The sequence below is a fragment of the Arvicola amphibius genome, chromosome 3 (genome assembly GCF_903992535.2).
Source record: "Arvicola amphibius chromosome 3, mArvAmp1.2, whole genome shotgun sequence".
Classification (NCBI taxonomy): domain Eukaryota; kingdom Metazoa; phylum Chordata; class Mammalia; order Rodentia; family Cricetidae; genus Arvicola; species Arvicola amphibius.
The window spans coordinates 5,730,005-5,747,236 of NC_052049.1; the positions used below are offsets into that span (position 1 = coordinate 5,730,005).

Genomic DNA, 17,232 nt, shown 5'->3' on the forward strand with positions numbered 1-17,232 from the left:
ACACCTGAGCTTTTTAAGTCACGACATATTGATCAGAGTAAGCAATAAAAGCAATACACATTGCCGTTAAAAGCTGAACTCACTTGGTAATCTGGGATTTCAACAGCAGCTTCTTTTCAGGGATGGTCCGCAGGCAGTAAACTGTACGTAGCGTACTCTTAGGTTTGAGGCAGTCCTTCGCATAGCCTTGTGGGAAATGTAGTCTCTCACCGCGACGTCAACTAGACAGGACTCTGCTGTCTGTGCTTCCGGGTTCATTCTGCATTTTTGTATTTCTCCAAACTCTGCGTCTTTCTCAAAGTTGGGAGAGTGTGGCTTGTGCTCCGCGTTCGCCATGGAGGTTGGTCAAGGGTGTAGCGTAGCCTTGCGGGCCCGAGGGCCTGTGCGGGGTGGGCAGGTCCGGCCGGGGGGAGCGGAGGGAGGGGTGAGTGGGAGGCGGGGAGAAGCTGCCTGGTGCGGGCTTTGCTGACACTGGGCTTGGCCGGGGCTGGGGGGCGCTGGGGAGTGGGCGTGCTGGTGGTGCGGGAGCGAAAGCTCTGCTGGGGACCCGGCGGCTGCAGGAGTCAATGGTGTGCTTCAGGGACTGGAGAGCCGGCCCGCTAGTGCAAGAAGGGAGAACGTGGAAGGAATGTCCAGGATTGCTAGAGCAGGGTGGCTTGGCCGACTGCTGTGTCCGAGGCCGTGGTGGGAGCTCACATTCCAGCTTGGCTAGTGAAGCGAGTCCTTATCACCTCTCACGTTGCTGTTGTCAAATTTCTCAGGACGGGTACATCTACAGCAAGTAGGGTTTTCTGGTTCCTCCTGTAACTCTGTAGCCGGCCTGGGAATCTTGGTTTGAGTTGACAAAAAAAAAGTTCACAGAGCTCCTGGATTCCAGGACAGAGTTTGGTGGGAGAGTTTGGCATATGGAACGTTCGTCTCATTTTCTTTAGAATAAATGGTTAGTTTTCAGGATGGCTCACTTTGGATAGGACTCTGTTCTGTATACCCGCCTTGACCGGATCTTTCCACACACTCACGTGTGGCGGGAAAAATTCCATAAAGGGCACATTCTAAGCGTGGCATGTTCCAACTGATCCTACACTGCAGGGTAAAAAAAATACTAGAAAACAATACCACATCCAATCTCACCAGAGACAGTGATGTCAGCAATCTCTTTCCTGACTCCTTTCCTGAAAGGAGAGGTTAGTTGGTGTGTGGATCGTCAACGGAGTGGCCTTGAATGTCTCTGGGCTGGAGAAATAGTCTCCTACACCTTACAGGCTGTCTACAGTGCTCTCTAATCGCAAGCTTTTCTTCCATCCTTGCCGGTGTCTAGGAACTCTGAAACCAACAAGTCTGAGTTGTCTTGAGGGGGCGGGGAGATGCCCAAGTATTTATACAGTGTCAGAAGATTAAAAGATGAAGTTGATCTGTGGTGATTTGTATACAGTGGCTACTCACCCTGTTTTGGTTTTTGTTTGTTTTTCGAGGCAGGACTTCTCTGTGTCACAGCTCTGGCTGTCCTGGAACTAGCTCTACAGGCCATGCTGGCCTTGAGATCTCCCTTTCTCTGCCTCCAGACCCCAGACCGCTGCGACTAAAGGTGTGTGCCACCACACCCGCTTCACCCTATCTATTGTGCTGCTGTATATTTTGCCACCTTTAATCCCAGCACTCAGGAAGCAGAGGCAGGAGGATCTCTGAGTCCCAGGACAGCCAAGGTTTCACAGAGAAACCCTGTCTCAACAAAACAAACAAAAAGCAAAACTCTTTTGCCGCACTTCAGTCAAATTGAGTATTCCTGTATTGGAGACTGTCTTACAACATTAAAGTCTACTCCTAGAAAGCACAGGCTTTAAACAACATCATAAATACTAATATTTTCTATGTATTATCTAACTGTAATTGTCAGTGACACTCCTAATTAACATCACTAATCTACAGAAAGCTAATAATACACCTTTTTACACTGATTAAGGTGAGAAAAATTCATGTTCTTATGCCTCAGATCTTGTTTCTTGCAATGTAGAGGTGATACAGCAATGTGCTCATTTATAGTATAGCTCACACATATATATTTAATATATACATGTAGGCAGGTGTTTCTTGTCTCGGAGCTGCTCAGTCCCAAATGCCAGGCTGCTGCTCCCCAAATTACCACACAGACGCTTAATATTACTTATAAATGCTTGAATAATAACTAAGGCTTATTATTAACTAGCTCTTACATTTGAAGTTAACCCATATTCCTTGTTTATGCTCTGCTACTTTGGTACCTTTTCTCAGTACTATATGCTCATCTGCTCTCTCTCTGTGTGCCTGGCGTCTGGCCAGTGTCTTCCTGACTCTGCCCTTCTCCTTCCCATCATCCTTAGTTTGGTTGCCCCACCAACGCTTCCTGCCTGGCTACTGGCCAATCAGCCTTTTATTCAATCAATATAAGTGACAAATATTTACAGTGTGCAAGAGGATTATTCCACAGCATATATACATGTGTGCACATGTATTTATCATAAATCAAACAGACCTGGGATTGAAAATAAAAAGCAAGTGTATTCTGTACCATACCTTGTTATCTCTGCATTTGGGAGGTGGAAGCAAAAAAAAAAAATCACTTGTTCAGGGTTACTCCCTGCTTCGTAGCAAATTCAAGGCCAGGTATGTTACATGAGTCTTAAAAAAACAAAAGAAAAGAAAACTTTTTTTTTTTTTTTAAAATAGGAGCGGTTGTTCCTTTAGCAACAACCTTTAGGGGGGATTACTTTCTATCCCCAGCAAAAACCTGGCTCCCTTCCACATGTCCTTGTTGGGTCTCCTGTGTGTGTTTTCCATTCACTGTGTCGTCCTAAGCTCCCTTGCTTTTCTTTTCCTACTGCATTCCACTGTTGGTTTGTTGGTGTGCTTGCTTATTTTGCAGCCGTTTTCTTGATGTGTCCATCTGTGTTCTCCTTCAGATACCAGAGGTAGATTCTTCGGTAAATTTGGGGGATGTTCTCTTCTTTTCTAATATGTTCTTTCTTGTTTGGGTTATGCTTTACTTCTTATGGGTAAAGTCCTACTATGTAACTATAGCTGACCTTGAACTCTATATAGACCAGGGTATATACTTGAGCTTACAGAGATCTGCCTACCTCTGCCTCCTGGGTACTGAGGTTAAAGGCACACCACTCTATCCAGGCCTTATAATTATCCTTGATATGTTGACTTTATTAATAACGGTGACCCTTGTTGGGCTAGATTATCTGGAACTTCTCAAAGCTATCCTGGGAACACGTGTAATGGCCTTTGGCCTGTGTTTTCATTGGCATTGAACTTAACATTCAAGTTCTAATGTTCCTTCCATGGACTCTTTGAGAAAGGCAAGTCAGAATTCAGTGTTTTGGTCAGGTCTCAAACAAGACTGAAATTGAATGTCTGATCCAGTCTTTACATCCCGAGGAAGGAGACAGACATTTGGAGGCTGTCCTCCAGTTCCTGCCTTTGTGGTCTACACATAAGCAGGGTGTGAACAAGTACAGCATTGTGACTTTTCTGCATTTGAGCAGCTGTATCCCAGCCCTGTCCTTGTCTCAGTTTGTCACCTTCTGTGCTGCGGGCAGCACACGTGGGTAAATCCCTCACAGAAGTTTGCTTTGGCACATCCTGAGAATAAAATGCCTAGAGATCGTGTTCAGCTTAGGGCAGGGACTGTTTTCTTTCCTCTTGCACTTTCAGCTGTATCTTTATGTTAACTATTCGTGGTTGTTGTAAAGGTTTAAAACCTGAATAATTAATATACCACAGTGTATTCTGAGCTCTGTTTTAACTCTGTCAACAAACCAGAAAAACCTTCTGAGGTAGTTTGGATGAAAATGAGCCCATAGCGTCATATACTTTAATACTTGATCTCTATTGGTGAACGGTTTGGGAAGGATTAAGAGGTATGGCTTGGAGAGGTGTCATTGGGGGCAAGCTTAAGGTTTCAAAAGATTCCCATAATCCCCAGTTTGTTTCCCCTGCCTTCTGCTGGTTTCTCTCCATCTAGGGCTGAAGAATGAGTTGTGATTAACAAGAGCCTAGCACTACAGAACTGATGTTTGATACCAGGGACTGAGAAATCAGCTGTGATTAAAAATAGACCAGAACCACTGAGGTACTAGCTTCTGGCTTCAGCACAGTGAGCTATGGTCTGGAGCAGGTCAAAATTGAATTTCAAGCTGGCAGCTGCCCTTTGTGATTTTTGAGTCTGTCACGTGGCACTGATCTTGAAAGTATGAAGAGATGATGGAGAGCAGGTGGGACATCACACTCTGAGAGTTCTAGAAAGGCCATTGTTCATTTGTAGTGGAGACTGCATCGGTGACAGGGTCATGAAAACCAGATACATGCAGACATCAAGACCAAGACTGTCCACTGTGATCAACTCACTTACCCTAGGAATACAGGCTTGGATCAGTTTCTTTGGAGCTGTCTACCTGGGAATGGAGTAGCCGGTTCATTCATATAGTTAGATGTAATAGGGAGGCCGCTAGTTAGTTCCCAGCTGCTCAGTCACAAAATAACCACACAGATGTTGTAGAGAGAGTGAGCGGGCTCTTTGTTCTGGCTGCCAGGCTACCTTACACCCAAAATAATCACACAGAAACTGTATCCATTAAAACACTGCTTGGCCCATTAGCTCTAGTTTCTTATTGGCTAATTCTTACGCCTTAATTTAACCCATTTCTATTAATCTGTATATCACCACGTGACTGTGACTTACTGGCAAGATTCTAATCAGCATCCATCTCAGGCAGAAGATCCATGGCATCTCTCACTCTGCCCTTCTTCCCAGCATTCAGTTCTGTCTTCTCCGCCTACCTAAGTTCTGCCCTATCAGGCCCAAAGCAGTTTCTTTATTCATTAACCAATGAAAGCAATACATGAACAGAAGAACCCCCTATACCACACAGAAACAGCATTAACTAAATCACTGCTTGGCCCATTAGATCTAGTTTCTTATTAGCTAACTCTTACATCTTAATTTAACACATTTCTATTTTAATCTGTGTATCGTCACAAGGCTGTGGCTTACCAGGTAAAGTTTTGGCATCCGTCTCCTGTGGGGCTACATGACTTCTCACTGACTCTGCCTTCTTTCTCCCAACATTCAGTTTAGTTTTTCCCACCTAGCTAAGTTCCATAGGCCCAAAGCAGTTTCTTTATTCATTAAGCAATGAAAGCAACACATAGGCAGAAGGACCTCCCACACTAGTTATATTTGTAGGTTTCTGAAGAACATGCACAGCGCTTTTCCTAGTGTCCGTGCCAATTTACGTGGGTACCAACGGAGCATCAATGCTGTTGTTATCCATGATCCTTCCTAACAACTTTGCTTTGCACATTTCACATGAGAGTAAATTCTAACACCAGGCTACATACAGATAGCTGAGGGAATCCTTGTGACTGCGTTTTATGGTCTCCGTCAGAAAGTCTTTTGACAAGGTTTAGAGGATCCTGCAGAGAGCGGAAGGTGGAGACTCTACATATGTTCATAAGTATATACATATGTCCAGTGCCACAGAGAGAAGAATCTGTTTTATTTATTTAATTTATTATTTAAAAAAATACCAATCCAAATTTCTACTCCCTTCTCTCCTCCCATTCCCTCCACACGCCCTCCCACCCCAACCCCTCTAATCCTAAGAGAGGGTAAGGCACTTTGCTTTGTGGAAGGTCCCAGCTCTCCCTACATCTAGGCTGAGCAAGGTATGCATCCAAAGAGAATAGGACCCCGAAAAGCCAGTACATGTAGTAGAGATACATCCCAGTGCTACTGTCAGTGGCCCCTCAGTCTGAAAGAGCAGAATCTTGTCTATGACAATATAGATAGGATTATTATTTCGGACCTGGAAAGTAGCACAGGATCTCAGCTATAGACATACTCCAGAGAACTTGATCTTACTGATGCTGAGGAGATATGGGTGTTTCCAATGGTCCAATGATATGAGGAAGAGATGCACGGGAAATGCTGATCAGTGGGTGCACAAATGCAGTTAGGTCGGAGCAGGATGCTTAGGATATTATCGCACAGAATCTTCAAAATTATTTAAGGACCATGCAAGGTATATATCTAGCTAGTATTATCTAACAAAGTATACAGCTACCACTATGTAACCCTTCATTAACATGTACCTCTCTCATTTTTAAAAGTTAATATAAACAGTAAGACTATTACTTCCCTCATGGATCATTTTGAACATTATACACCAAGATAAGACAAACAGGGGAGCTGAAATGTAGAAAATTTAAAAGGAAGAGGTAAAAAAAGGTAGTGTCATGTATTGCTAACACTAGACCTTTGAAGTGCAATGCAGCTGGGTCATGAGTTCAAATTCTGCTTTAGGAGCATCACAGATACATGAATACCAGACAGAGAGGGAGAAACAAAAGAAAATATTAGTATTACATTTAGTGTATTTAAAGGTTAGGCTCACATTTGGTGTATTTAAAATATTCAAATGCTGTTTTCACTATAAAATTGTCCTATTTATGATATTTATTTTTATTTCAGGAACTTCTGTCATTCACAGATGTGGCCATTAATTTCTCTGCAGAGGAGTGTGAATGTCTGAACTCTGCTCAGTGGAATCTGTACAGGGATGTGATGCTGGAGAATTACAGCCACCTGGTGTTCCTGGGTGAGGATTACGTCAACAGTGAATTCATAATTCACTGTCAACATGTGACTTCCTCCATTTGTAGACTATCTTGTGGGAGTTTGTGCTTTTGATTGATTAGCTTCCTTCCTTCCTTCCTTCCTTCCTTCCTTCCTTCCTTCCTTCCTTCCTTCCTTCCTTCCCTCCTTTCTTTCTTTTAGACATGGTTTCTCTATTTAGCACTGACGCTCCTGGAGGTTGCTTTGAAAATCAGGCTGGTCTCTGCCTCCTAAGTGCTGGGATTAAAGGTGTGTGCCGCCACTTTTGCAGCTGGTCGATTAGTTTCTTATGCCCATTTTTAAAGGAAAAATTAGGGGAACTGTCAATATAGCTAAGAAACATTTTCTTTTTGTGCTTTTATCAGGTTTGTTTTCCTAGTGTGTGCTCTGTGGTAGCAAAGTTAGAAGCTCAGCAGCATGAGGCATGGAGCCCATGTGTTAAAGAAAATGTTCTACCCTTCATCTTTAATACTTTAATACTTTTCCTGTAATGAGGTTCAGGATCTGTAGGTTGTAAATGACTCCTAAGCGTCCTGTTTTTCATAGAATATTTAAACACATGATTTTCCATAACTCTTTCCTTATAAGCATGGAACTGAGGTTCATGTGTTAATTTCTAGAAGAAAACAGCCAAGCGTCTTGTTCCCTTTTCCAAACAGGTCTTGCTTTCTCTAAGCCGTATCTGGTCACATTTCTGGAGCAAGGTACAGAGCCGTGGAGTGTGAAGAGACAGTCAGCAGCTGCCAGCCATGCAGGTGTGTAGGCACGGGCACAGTAGAGCCGACAAATGGCAAGTCTGTGTAAAGTGTGTATTGAGAAGCTGCCTTTTGATGGAAACCTCTTACTGTCAACGGCTTTTCCTGTGGGATGTTTGCGATGATAATCCTCCTCTCCAGGAAGCTTGTAGTATTGCCAGAGTCCTTTATCATCATTACTCGTTTTGTGTATCTCTGTGTAGTGTCTGTCTGTATTCACATATGCACATGTATGGGTGCTTGTGTGCATACATGTTCACATGTACATGTGCTTCTGGAGGAGCAATGCTGATGTTGAGAATCTTTCTTGATCGCTCTCCTACCTTATTCATTAAGTCAGGGTTTCTTAGACAAACTCAGAGTTCGTGCCCTCGGCCAGTTTGCTCTAGGGATTTCCCTGTCTTCATTGTCCAGCCCTGGAGCCACAAGCCAGACACCATGCCAACCCCACGTTTACAAACATTCTGGGTATCTGAACCCCAGTCTTCATACTTGTGTGGCAGGCATGGTAACTGCTGAACCATCTTCCCAGTCCTTTCATTTTTCCCTGGAAGGTCTACATTATTACAGGCTTTTCTTTGCTTTCTATGAACTAGAAAACGCCTACACATTTCTAAAAGCCTTAGTAGCCTGGTAACACCACAGATAAGCATCTCTAATTTCATTTACACGATCATAAGCTGAACTAGTTTCATCAGAGCTCTCATGTGTGTGCATGTGTGTACACATGGCACTGCCGGTTTCGAGGGCAAGGGACAGTAGAGCTGATTTTCCCCTTCTGCCGTGTGGGTCGTGGGGATGGAGAAGGTGTTCAGACAGATTTGGGGTCAATGCTCTTTAACTTCTGAGCCATCTTACTGGTCTGATGATGTATTTCTATGAAGGTTGGGTGTATTTTTATACTTTTTTGCCACACACTCCATGTTTTAAATTTAACATGCCATGCTTTTGTAAGTATGTAGTCATAGCTGAGAACTATACATCTAGATAAACTTCGTTAGTAGATCTTTGATACTCTTTCAAATTTTTATGGGTCCCAACCTCATCCTCTTTTTTTCTTATCTTGAAGCTTTATTTTCTGTGTTTGATTTTTTTTTACTCTCGACTCCTTTACATTTTATGATAATATGCTTAGCTGTACCCAGAATATTTTTCTAGATGATATTACCTGTTACTTACTGTATTCCTTAGGACAAGGTAAGAAAGTAAGATATCTATGCTTTAGGTCTATTGAGTGTGAAACTGTTATCATTGCCTATAAAAATATCATTCCTGATTTCAAGCCATGTGTATTTTCTCTCTTCGTTGGATACTCAATAGTTGTAGCCCTCTAAGTGGGTGTTCCCAGAAATTGTGCAACTTTTGTATTTATTGACAGACATGTTTCCCTTAGCTGGACTTATGCCACTTGTAAGTAAATGAGAAAGTTTTTCATAATTTGATTTCTTAAAAGTATTTATACTATTGTTGGTAAAACATAGCACTCTCTTAAATATATACTGTATACTGTTTAAAAGTATTATGTAGCAAATTTTTACAAGATTTTATAGCTTTGAAACATCAAACTGTATGCTCAAAAAATTTTTGCATTACTTCCTCCAACCAATCTATCACAATCACCATTGGCTTCCTGTTTGACTTGTGTTTTAACTGTGAGTTTTCATGTAAGACCAAAAATATTTATATAATGGGTTTATTTTCTTTAGTACAATGCCCTTTCAGAATTTTTTATTTAGGTGTTATGTCCAGTTTGGCCAATTAAGGTAAGTAGTTTTCCAATATTTGTTTGTTCCACATTGTCTTCATATTCTTAGTTCAGTGGTAGATTAGGTTGTTACAACTATATTTTCTAAATGATGCTACTAGGGATATAGGTATGCAAATGTCTATACTTTCCCATTATGATGTCTCTATGTGTCAAAATATAGTCACAATTTTAAGGTATTCATATTAAAATTCAGCAGCATAATTATAAAATATGATGGTATGCTTATGCTTGTACTGATCCTTCAACCTTTTTCCCACAGGATCAAAGCCCCACAAATGTAAAGAATGTGGGAAGGCCTTTGATAGAAACTCAGTGCTCATTCAGCACCAGAGAATTCACACTGGAGAGAGACCCTATGCGTGTGAAGAATGTGGGAAATCTTTCAACTATTCCTCCAGCCTTAAACAGCACCAAAGAATTCACACTGGAGAGAAACCATACAAATGTGAGGTATGTGGCAAAGCCTTTAGCTGTTCGTCATATCTGGGCAAGCATCAAAGAATCCACACGGGAGAGAAGCGCTACAGATGTGAAGAATGTGGAAAGCCTTTCACTAACTGCTCGGGCCTTGTTGTTCACCGAAGAGTCCATACTGGAGAGAAACCCTACAAATGTGAGGAGTGTGGCAAGGCCTTTAGCGTTCGCACGACGCTTTCTAAGCATCAGATAATTCACACGGGAGAGAAGCCGTACAGATGTGATGAGTGTGGGAAGACTTTTAATGTTCACTCAACACTTTCTAAACACCAGAGAATTCACACTGGAGAGAAACCTTACAAGTGTGAAGAATGTGGCATGGCTTTCAATGTTCGCTGCATTCTTTCTAAGCACCAGAGAACCCATACTGGAGAGAAACCCTACAAATGTAAAGAATGTGGCAAAGCCTTTAACTGTTCGTCCAGCCTTCACCAACACCAACAGATACATAGAGGAGAGAAACTCTACAAATGTGATGACTGTGACCAGGCCTTTAGCTGTTCCTCTTACCTATACAAGCATCGGCGAATCCACAGCGGTATGAAACCCTACAAATGCAAGGAATGTGGCAAAGCCTTTTACTGCTCCGTAAACCTTATTTACCATCAAAGAATTCATACTGGAGAGAAACCATATAAATGTGATGAGTGTGGAAAAGCCTTTAGCATTTGTTCAACTTTTATGAAACACCAGCGGATACATAGTGGAGAAAAACCTTATAAGTGCAAAGAATGTGACAAAGCCTTTAATAATTGTTATAATTTAATTCAACACCAAAGAATCCATACTGGAGAAAAACCCTTCAAATGTAAAGACTGTGGCAAAGCCTTCAATTATACTTCAAGCCTTGCTCAGCATGAAAGAATTCACACTGGAGAGAAACCCTACAAATGTGAGCAGTGTGGCAAGGCCTTTAACTCTTCTTCAAACCTTAAACATCACTGGAGACTCCACACTGGAGAGAAGCCCTACAAATGTGAAGAGTGTGGCAAAGCCTTTAAAAATTGTTCAGGCTTTACTCGGCACTACAGAACTCATATCAGAGAAAATTCAGATTAGTGTAAACACTGCCTCAAAGCCTTCAATAGTTGTTTATTGACACTTCAACACTAGAGAATTCATGTGAGAGAGAAACTCTACAAATGAAAGGGATAAGGGAAGACCTTTCTTTAATAACCCCTATTCACCATCCAACATTTCATCTTGGAGAGACCTTATAATGGTGAAGAAGATGACTCTCTTGAGCATTTTGTATTTATGCAACATCAAAATTTAGATTTCAGAGAATCCCTACAAATACCAGTAATGTGGGAAGTCCTCTTTAACCACGAGTGAATTCTAATCAAACGCCATATATGCATAGTGACTTGGGAAGGGACAGTCAGATATATAACACAGAGAGAAGCAGAGTAAAAAGCACTATGTAAGCAGTGTTGCAAGACTTTCCTCATCATGTAGACCTTAGAGGCTTAAGGAAATGAGCGTAGACAAACTTCATGAATTGTATGCATAGAATTTAACACAGCATGGAATATTGCTTATAATTCATAGGGGACTTTGTTGTGATAGAAAAACTCATTACAGACTTTGGGATCATATAGGTAACTCAAGTCTATGAGGATATCAATATGTTATGAATACAAATTATAACATAAGCTCAATTTTGAAAACTATAAGATCACAACTGTTAGGTAATTTTATCAGAAGAACATTACTGAGTCATGAGACTTGGGCTTCTGTTTCTTTTTTTTTCAGAAATCATATAATACATTGTTGGAATATGAAGTTTAGTGACTTTTATAAATAAAACTGAGCAGTTCTTAAATGCATTGTCAATGTTGTGTATAGAATTACATTCTGCTATAGACATTAAAGTGTCTACCTTAGTGAGGTGTGATGGCTCACGTTGGTTGTCCTCTTGACACATCTAGGAGGAGGGAACATCAATTAAGAATCATCTCTATCAGATAAGCTTATGACCATGACTGTTACGTTTTCTTTAGCACAATGATATAGGAGATCCCAGTCCACGGAGGACTATATCAGCCCTCGGCTGTGAGCCTGGGCTGTGTACGAATCGCATCCAAATGAGACTGGGAGTAGGCCAAGTAAGTAGCATTCCTTCGTGATCTTTGCTCAGGTCCCTGCCTCGGATTTCTTCAATGATGGACTTACACATTACAATGTGTAAAGTGAAATAAACCCTTTCTTCTCCAAGTTGCTTTCTGGTCATGGGGTTTATCAAAGTAGCAGAAACAAACTAGGACCTAAAGAATCTAGGTAACATTTTAATTATAACTACTGGGGATTCGTGGGATAGTTAGTCTGTTCCCAATGTTAATGTGCTTCAGCTAATTTGTAGCATATTATCATTTATGTTATATCATTATTCATCCACTTATCAATTGGTTTTATATCATGTATTTTATAGAAATAAAGTTATGCCCTTTTGACTCTTGTATTTTATATCAAATTCTATCAAAGATTTTTACTATAGAACCTCTTCAGCATAATGGTATACACTGCTAGGAGTCATTCACATCAGCTGAAATATGCAATTATAATATGTACTCTGGGACTGAGAGAATTTGAGGGGACTGCTCAAGTAGACGATGTCTTAGGATTTCTATTGTCATGAAGAGACACCAATACCACAGCACCTCTTACAAAGAACAACATTCAGTTGTGGTGGCTCATTTGCAGTTCAGAGGCTCAGTCCATTGTCATGGTAGGACATGCGGTATGCAGGCAGACATGGTGCTGGAGAGGTAGCTGAGATGTTTACATCTTGCAGGCAACCGGAAATGGATGGTCTCACTGGGTTTGGCTTGAGCATATATGTGACTTGAAAGCACACCTCCACAATGACATCCTTCCTCCAACAACGCTAGAAGTGCCATGCCCCTTGGGAGCAATTTTCTTTCAAACCGCCACAGAAGCTAATTTTGAAATATTTGACTTCTCATTATCCAGCAGTCAATCACGTCCTGAGACACATGCATGCACATCCCTGATCTTCACAGAGCTCATTTCTCTAAATAATTTGCTTTTTAGTCTTTTGTTTGTTGTTGTTGTTGTTGTTGTTGTTTTGAGACAGGGTTTCTCTGTGGCTTTGGAGTCTGTCCTGGAACTAGCTCTTGTAGACCAGGCTGGCCTCGAACTCACAGAGATCCGCCTGCCTCTGCCTCCTGAGTGCTGGGATTAAAGGCGTGGGCCACCACCACTTTTCAGTCTTTATGCTGATTTTAATATTGTTAGTGTTGCATCACATAATACATTGTTTATAAAATAAGGAAGGTTTAGTTTACCAATTATGTGCTTTCAGTACTGTCTAATATTATTAATCATTTTCAGAATGGGAGCAGTGAGACCCCAGATTCTGAATTTCTTGTAATCCCCTGATCTGAGTGCCTACAGCTGTTCTGAGCACGAGACCTTCAGGAGTTCCTGATGGCAGGAGAGTGGTTTCTGGTGGGTTTAGCTGGGGCGTGGCTATCTCTATATAATCTGCCCCTGAACACAATAAAGGGGGCATTCTTGGGGAATTCAAGGATGACCCATGTCACTGTCTTTCTGTCTGTGGATTTTAACCTCCAGCCCCTTGCCCGAAGCTCACAAACTGGGTAAAAGCGCACCGAATGCAGACACAAGGGCGTGGTGCGCGGCAATTGGAGGTCTCCACCAAGATTTCGGCATTTGGAGGTGCCAGCCGAGATATCGGGAACTAGGGAACGCTGAGAGGTCGCCCTCAGAAGGTGAGGGTGGATTGGGGTATGTGTGTTAATCCTGACGTCCTTCGCTTGGTTTGGCAGCAAGTGGAACTCCAACCGAGAAAGAGGGGTAAACAAACAGGGTTGTCCCCGGAGAGGACATATGTATTGGGAGAGAGAAGAAAAATATAGAGAATAAAGTTAATGCCAAAAAAGGGGGAGGGGTAAAGTCTTTAAAGAGACAGAATGAAATAAAGTGATAGAGTGAAAATAAGCCACGTAAAAATGGAAAATTCACAGAGTCTGGATTCTTTGTATTATTGTGTTTTCTTTGAATTTTTTGACCGTAAAGGAGCTAATTACAGATAGACATTTCATTATATGGGCTGCCAGGCTAGACCAGAATGGATATCATAAGGGTATTATGATTTCAGAATTTGGGTCTAAGGATATCATGCTTTGGAGTTTCTTCTTTTGTTTTCACAGAGGATGAGACTCTGTGGATTGCTTCTATCCCAATATGGTATGATAGACCACGCCCTCCTGAAAGGTTGTGGCAGTGGAGAGTGTGCGGAGGCGGCACCAGGAACTGGCAATGCAGTTCATGTTTGTTGGAGATGGACACCGGGAGCTTCAGCTAGGCCTTGAGCCCAGCCTCGTCTCAGGCAGGAGGGGTGAGGAAAGGGAGCCAGGGCTGGGAGCTGCCATCACACCTCTTCCCCACTGCTGCGACCCGCCTCTGAGCGCGACTGGAAAATGGCAGTGACTTGCAGTAAATACCCCTGAGAATGCAGCGTCCCCACTCAGCAGGAAGTACCCAGACAGATTGACAACGCCCAAATTCCCTAAGTGGGGCCCCTTCAGTGGTTGCAGAGCAGCAAGCCTGCTTCCCTGAGTTCTGCTCCACTCCATGCACCAGTTTGGACCCAGAACGAATGCAGCTGGGGCTAGAAGGCAGCTGGAGCAGAGCTTTGCTAGGTGGCTGTGGTGGAAGGCACATTGCTTCAGCCCAGTCGGTGCCTAGCCTGGCAGATGCCACAGCAGTGCCAGAAGTATCAGCAAATGTAACAAGTGCTGGAGCTGAGACAAGCTGGAGCACAGACCCCACTGGGCTGCCCAAGAATGCAGCAGCGGGGCCAGGAAAAGGCAGTTGCAGTCCTAGGCTCTGCATGGCAAAGAGTCTGTGACAGAGTTTTAATTTAAATCAAGAGACTGCCCTATTGTAGGAGCAGGTGCAGTAATGGCTAGTACAACAAATGTCTTGTTCATTATTCCATTTGTATGACATCTGTTAATATTGCTAATGCCTCTTATGTGGTAAACAACTCAATGGTTACTTGAATAACCGTTGAAATGTTACAATTAGCACACCAGATTGTACTGTTTAGCCAAAGGGATGGTTGAAGACCATAGCTCAAATGGGAGGTTGGGTCCAGTGGTGACTGGGGACCCTATGCTGGCAATCTTAATGCCTGTTGCCATGGGCATTCATCTTTAAATCCTGTGTAAGAACAGACAACCCATGAGAATGCAGCATATGGTCACTTAGCAGAAGCAGGATCAGCTGGGCTGCTAGGGAAGCCAAAGCGGTGCACGAGCGAGAAGTTGTCTTCCACGCACTCAGCTGACAAGAACGAATGTGCCACGGGGATTTGGCAGCTGGGGTATGTTATTTAGGGGACTGCTGAAGGAGCAGCGGTTTCTGACTGCTCCTGGGGTCATGGCAAAGCCACTCCTAAAAGTCCCGAGTCTGAAATGGTCACACTATAAAAAATTTAGCGGGGAGATGTTGGGAGCAGTGAGACCCCAGATCCTGAATTTCTTGTAATGCCCTGATCTGAGTGCCTACAGCTGCTCTGAGCACGAGACCTTCAGGAGTTCCTGATGGCAAGAGAGTGGTTTCTGGTGGGTTTGGCTGGGGCATGGCTATCTCTATATAATCTTCCCCTGAACACAATAAAGGGGGCATTCTTGGGGAATTTAAGGATGATCCCTGTCGCTGTCTCTCTGTCTGTGTGTGTTTGTGTATTTTAACCTCCTGCCCCTTGCCTGAAGCTGGCGAACTGGGTAAAAGCGCACGGAGCGCAGACACGGGGACACGGTGCACGGCAATTGGAGGTCTCCACCGAGATAGCGGCAGCCTTTAAATTACGATACTAAGTGACTATACTAAGATACACATTCATTTATTATTACATCTTATTTTTAAACATATTCCTCTTCATTTTGGTAAGATACAGCTTAGTAGTTGATGTTTATTGAGATACTATGTTGAGGTGGACACTGGGAAAGCTTCATATATGTTATTGTTAGAAACAACAGAAGTAAGTAGCAAGCAGAACAACTCAGAATGGCATTCTTGGTTTTTTGAAAAAACTGATGGTATGAAAACTGTGCTGTCTCTTCAGAGCGGGCACTGAGCTTCTGGAGAGCACGTTCCATTTCCTGGTATCTTATTCTTTGGTTGTTCATTTTAACTCCCAGCTACATGTTTAACACAGCCATTGTCCTTTATAGCCAATACTACGACTCTTGCTTATTTTCTCTTCCCCCCACTCAACTTCATCTTATCGGAAATTTTCATTTCTGAGAAATTTTCATTTCTCATTTTCTCTATTGTAAGGGTATTTTTTTTAAGGTACTCATGGCTGTCTTCATTTTAAGTGCCTGTTCCTAGCTGACCCAAAGTAACCATAGTTGTGTATGCTGTAGAATGATATATTTGTTAATTATATAAATGGAATTTGCAGATATAGTGCCTCAATAATTTATGATTTTTATGGTAAGAATAGCTGTGGTCCTTCAGGCTACTGTGTTATGGATCACAAGTTATGAGCTGTCAGTATCTTGTAGTGATACTGAGTGCTTTCCATATGAATTAGACATTGGTGTGTCTTATTTGGAGAAATATATATGTCCAATTTTGAACCAAATTATTTGATAGTTTTGATATGTCGTTTGACAACACTATCATCTGAATTAACCATTGAGGGATACATTTCGGACAAACATTCATCATCGAATTCTAGAACAATTTGAACGCACATACTCCTACTACACATTGCATAGATTTCAGCTATTTCTATCAGGTAATCAGTAGGGAAAAACTCATGAGTGAAGCCTCTCTAGAAGCCCCAAATTAGATTCTTTTCTCTCTTCCCTAATCCTCATTTACCCTTTGCAGTCTAGAATTCTCCACCGATGGTGTTTTTCTTTGTGTGAAGAACACTGCCTTTGTAGCATTCTTCACTGTAGAGTTTGGCTTAAAGCATATACTTCCTGTGTTTTCAGTTTCCATTGCTTTCTTTTTGAGTGAGGTACCACATATACCGAACTTGTTTCAAACTTGCTGTGTACCTAAGGATGACCTCAGACCTCCGATGGTCCTGCCTCAAGTACCTAAATGCTGGGATTTCCAATGTGTAAGACCAGACTTGCTTTTATGCAAGCACCTTTAGTTTGAATTTCCAGATACAAAGACCATGAACACCTTTTCACATTATCTGTTTGCTTTTCACATTTGAAGAATGGTCTCTTGAGAACGTTTGCCCACTTTTTAAAATTCGTGATTTGCTTTTTCTTAGGAATTCTTTTGTAGTACTTCATAATATCCTCGATATTAAACTTCTGTCTGATATAGTTGGCCAACAATTGTTCCCATTCTTTCATCTTTTCCTCTCTCCGGTGTTTCTACTGTTTCCTTTGCTTGGCAGAAGCTTCTTAATTTCTTGTGATCACATCTGTCAGTTCCAGTGATTTCCTATGTTACTGGAATCTGGTTACCTATCTGTTAACTTAGAAATTTAAAATTGTTGAACTTTGATTTTTCTCAACAGGTTTAGAGATGTGGATCTACTTGTATTC

The 17,232-nt window shown here is 42.1% G+C and overlaps 1 protein-coding gene across 1 annotated transcript in view; it reads left to right on the forward strand.

Moving 5' to 3' along the window:
• Positions 1-211: 211 nt before the first annotated feature.
• The window catches only part of LOC119808886 (zinc finger protein 420-like), a 38,654-nt gene continuing 21,633 nt past the window's right edge, over positions 212-17,232 (forward strand). Inside the window, exons 1-4 of the mRNA XM_042054623.1 lie at positions 212-340; positions 6,515-6,641; positions 7,318-7,413; positions 9,441-10,651. Coding sequence (XP_041910557.1) covers positions 335-340; positions 6,515-6,641; positions 7,318-7,413; positions 9,441-10,651 — 1,440 coding nt within the window. The 5' untranslated portion in view covers positions 212-334. The remainder of the gene's footprint in view (positions 341-6,514; positions 6,642-7,317; positions 7,414-9,440; positions 10,652-17,232) is intronic.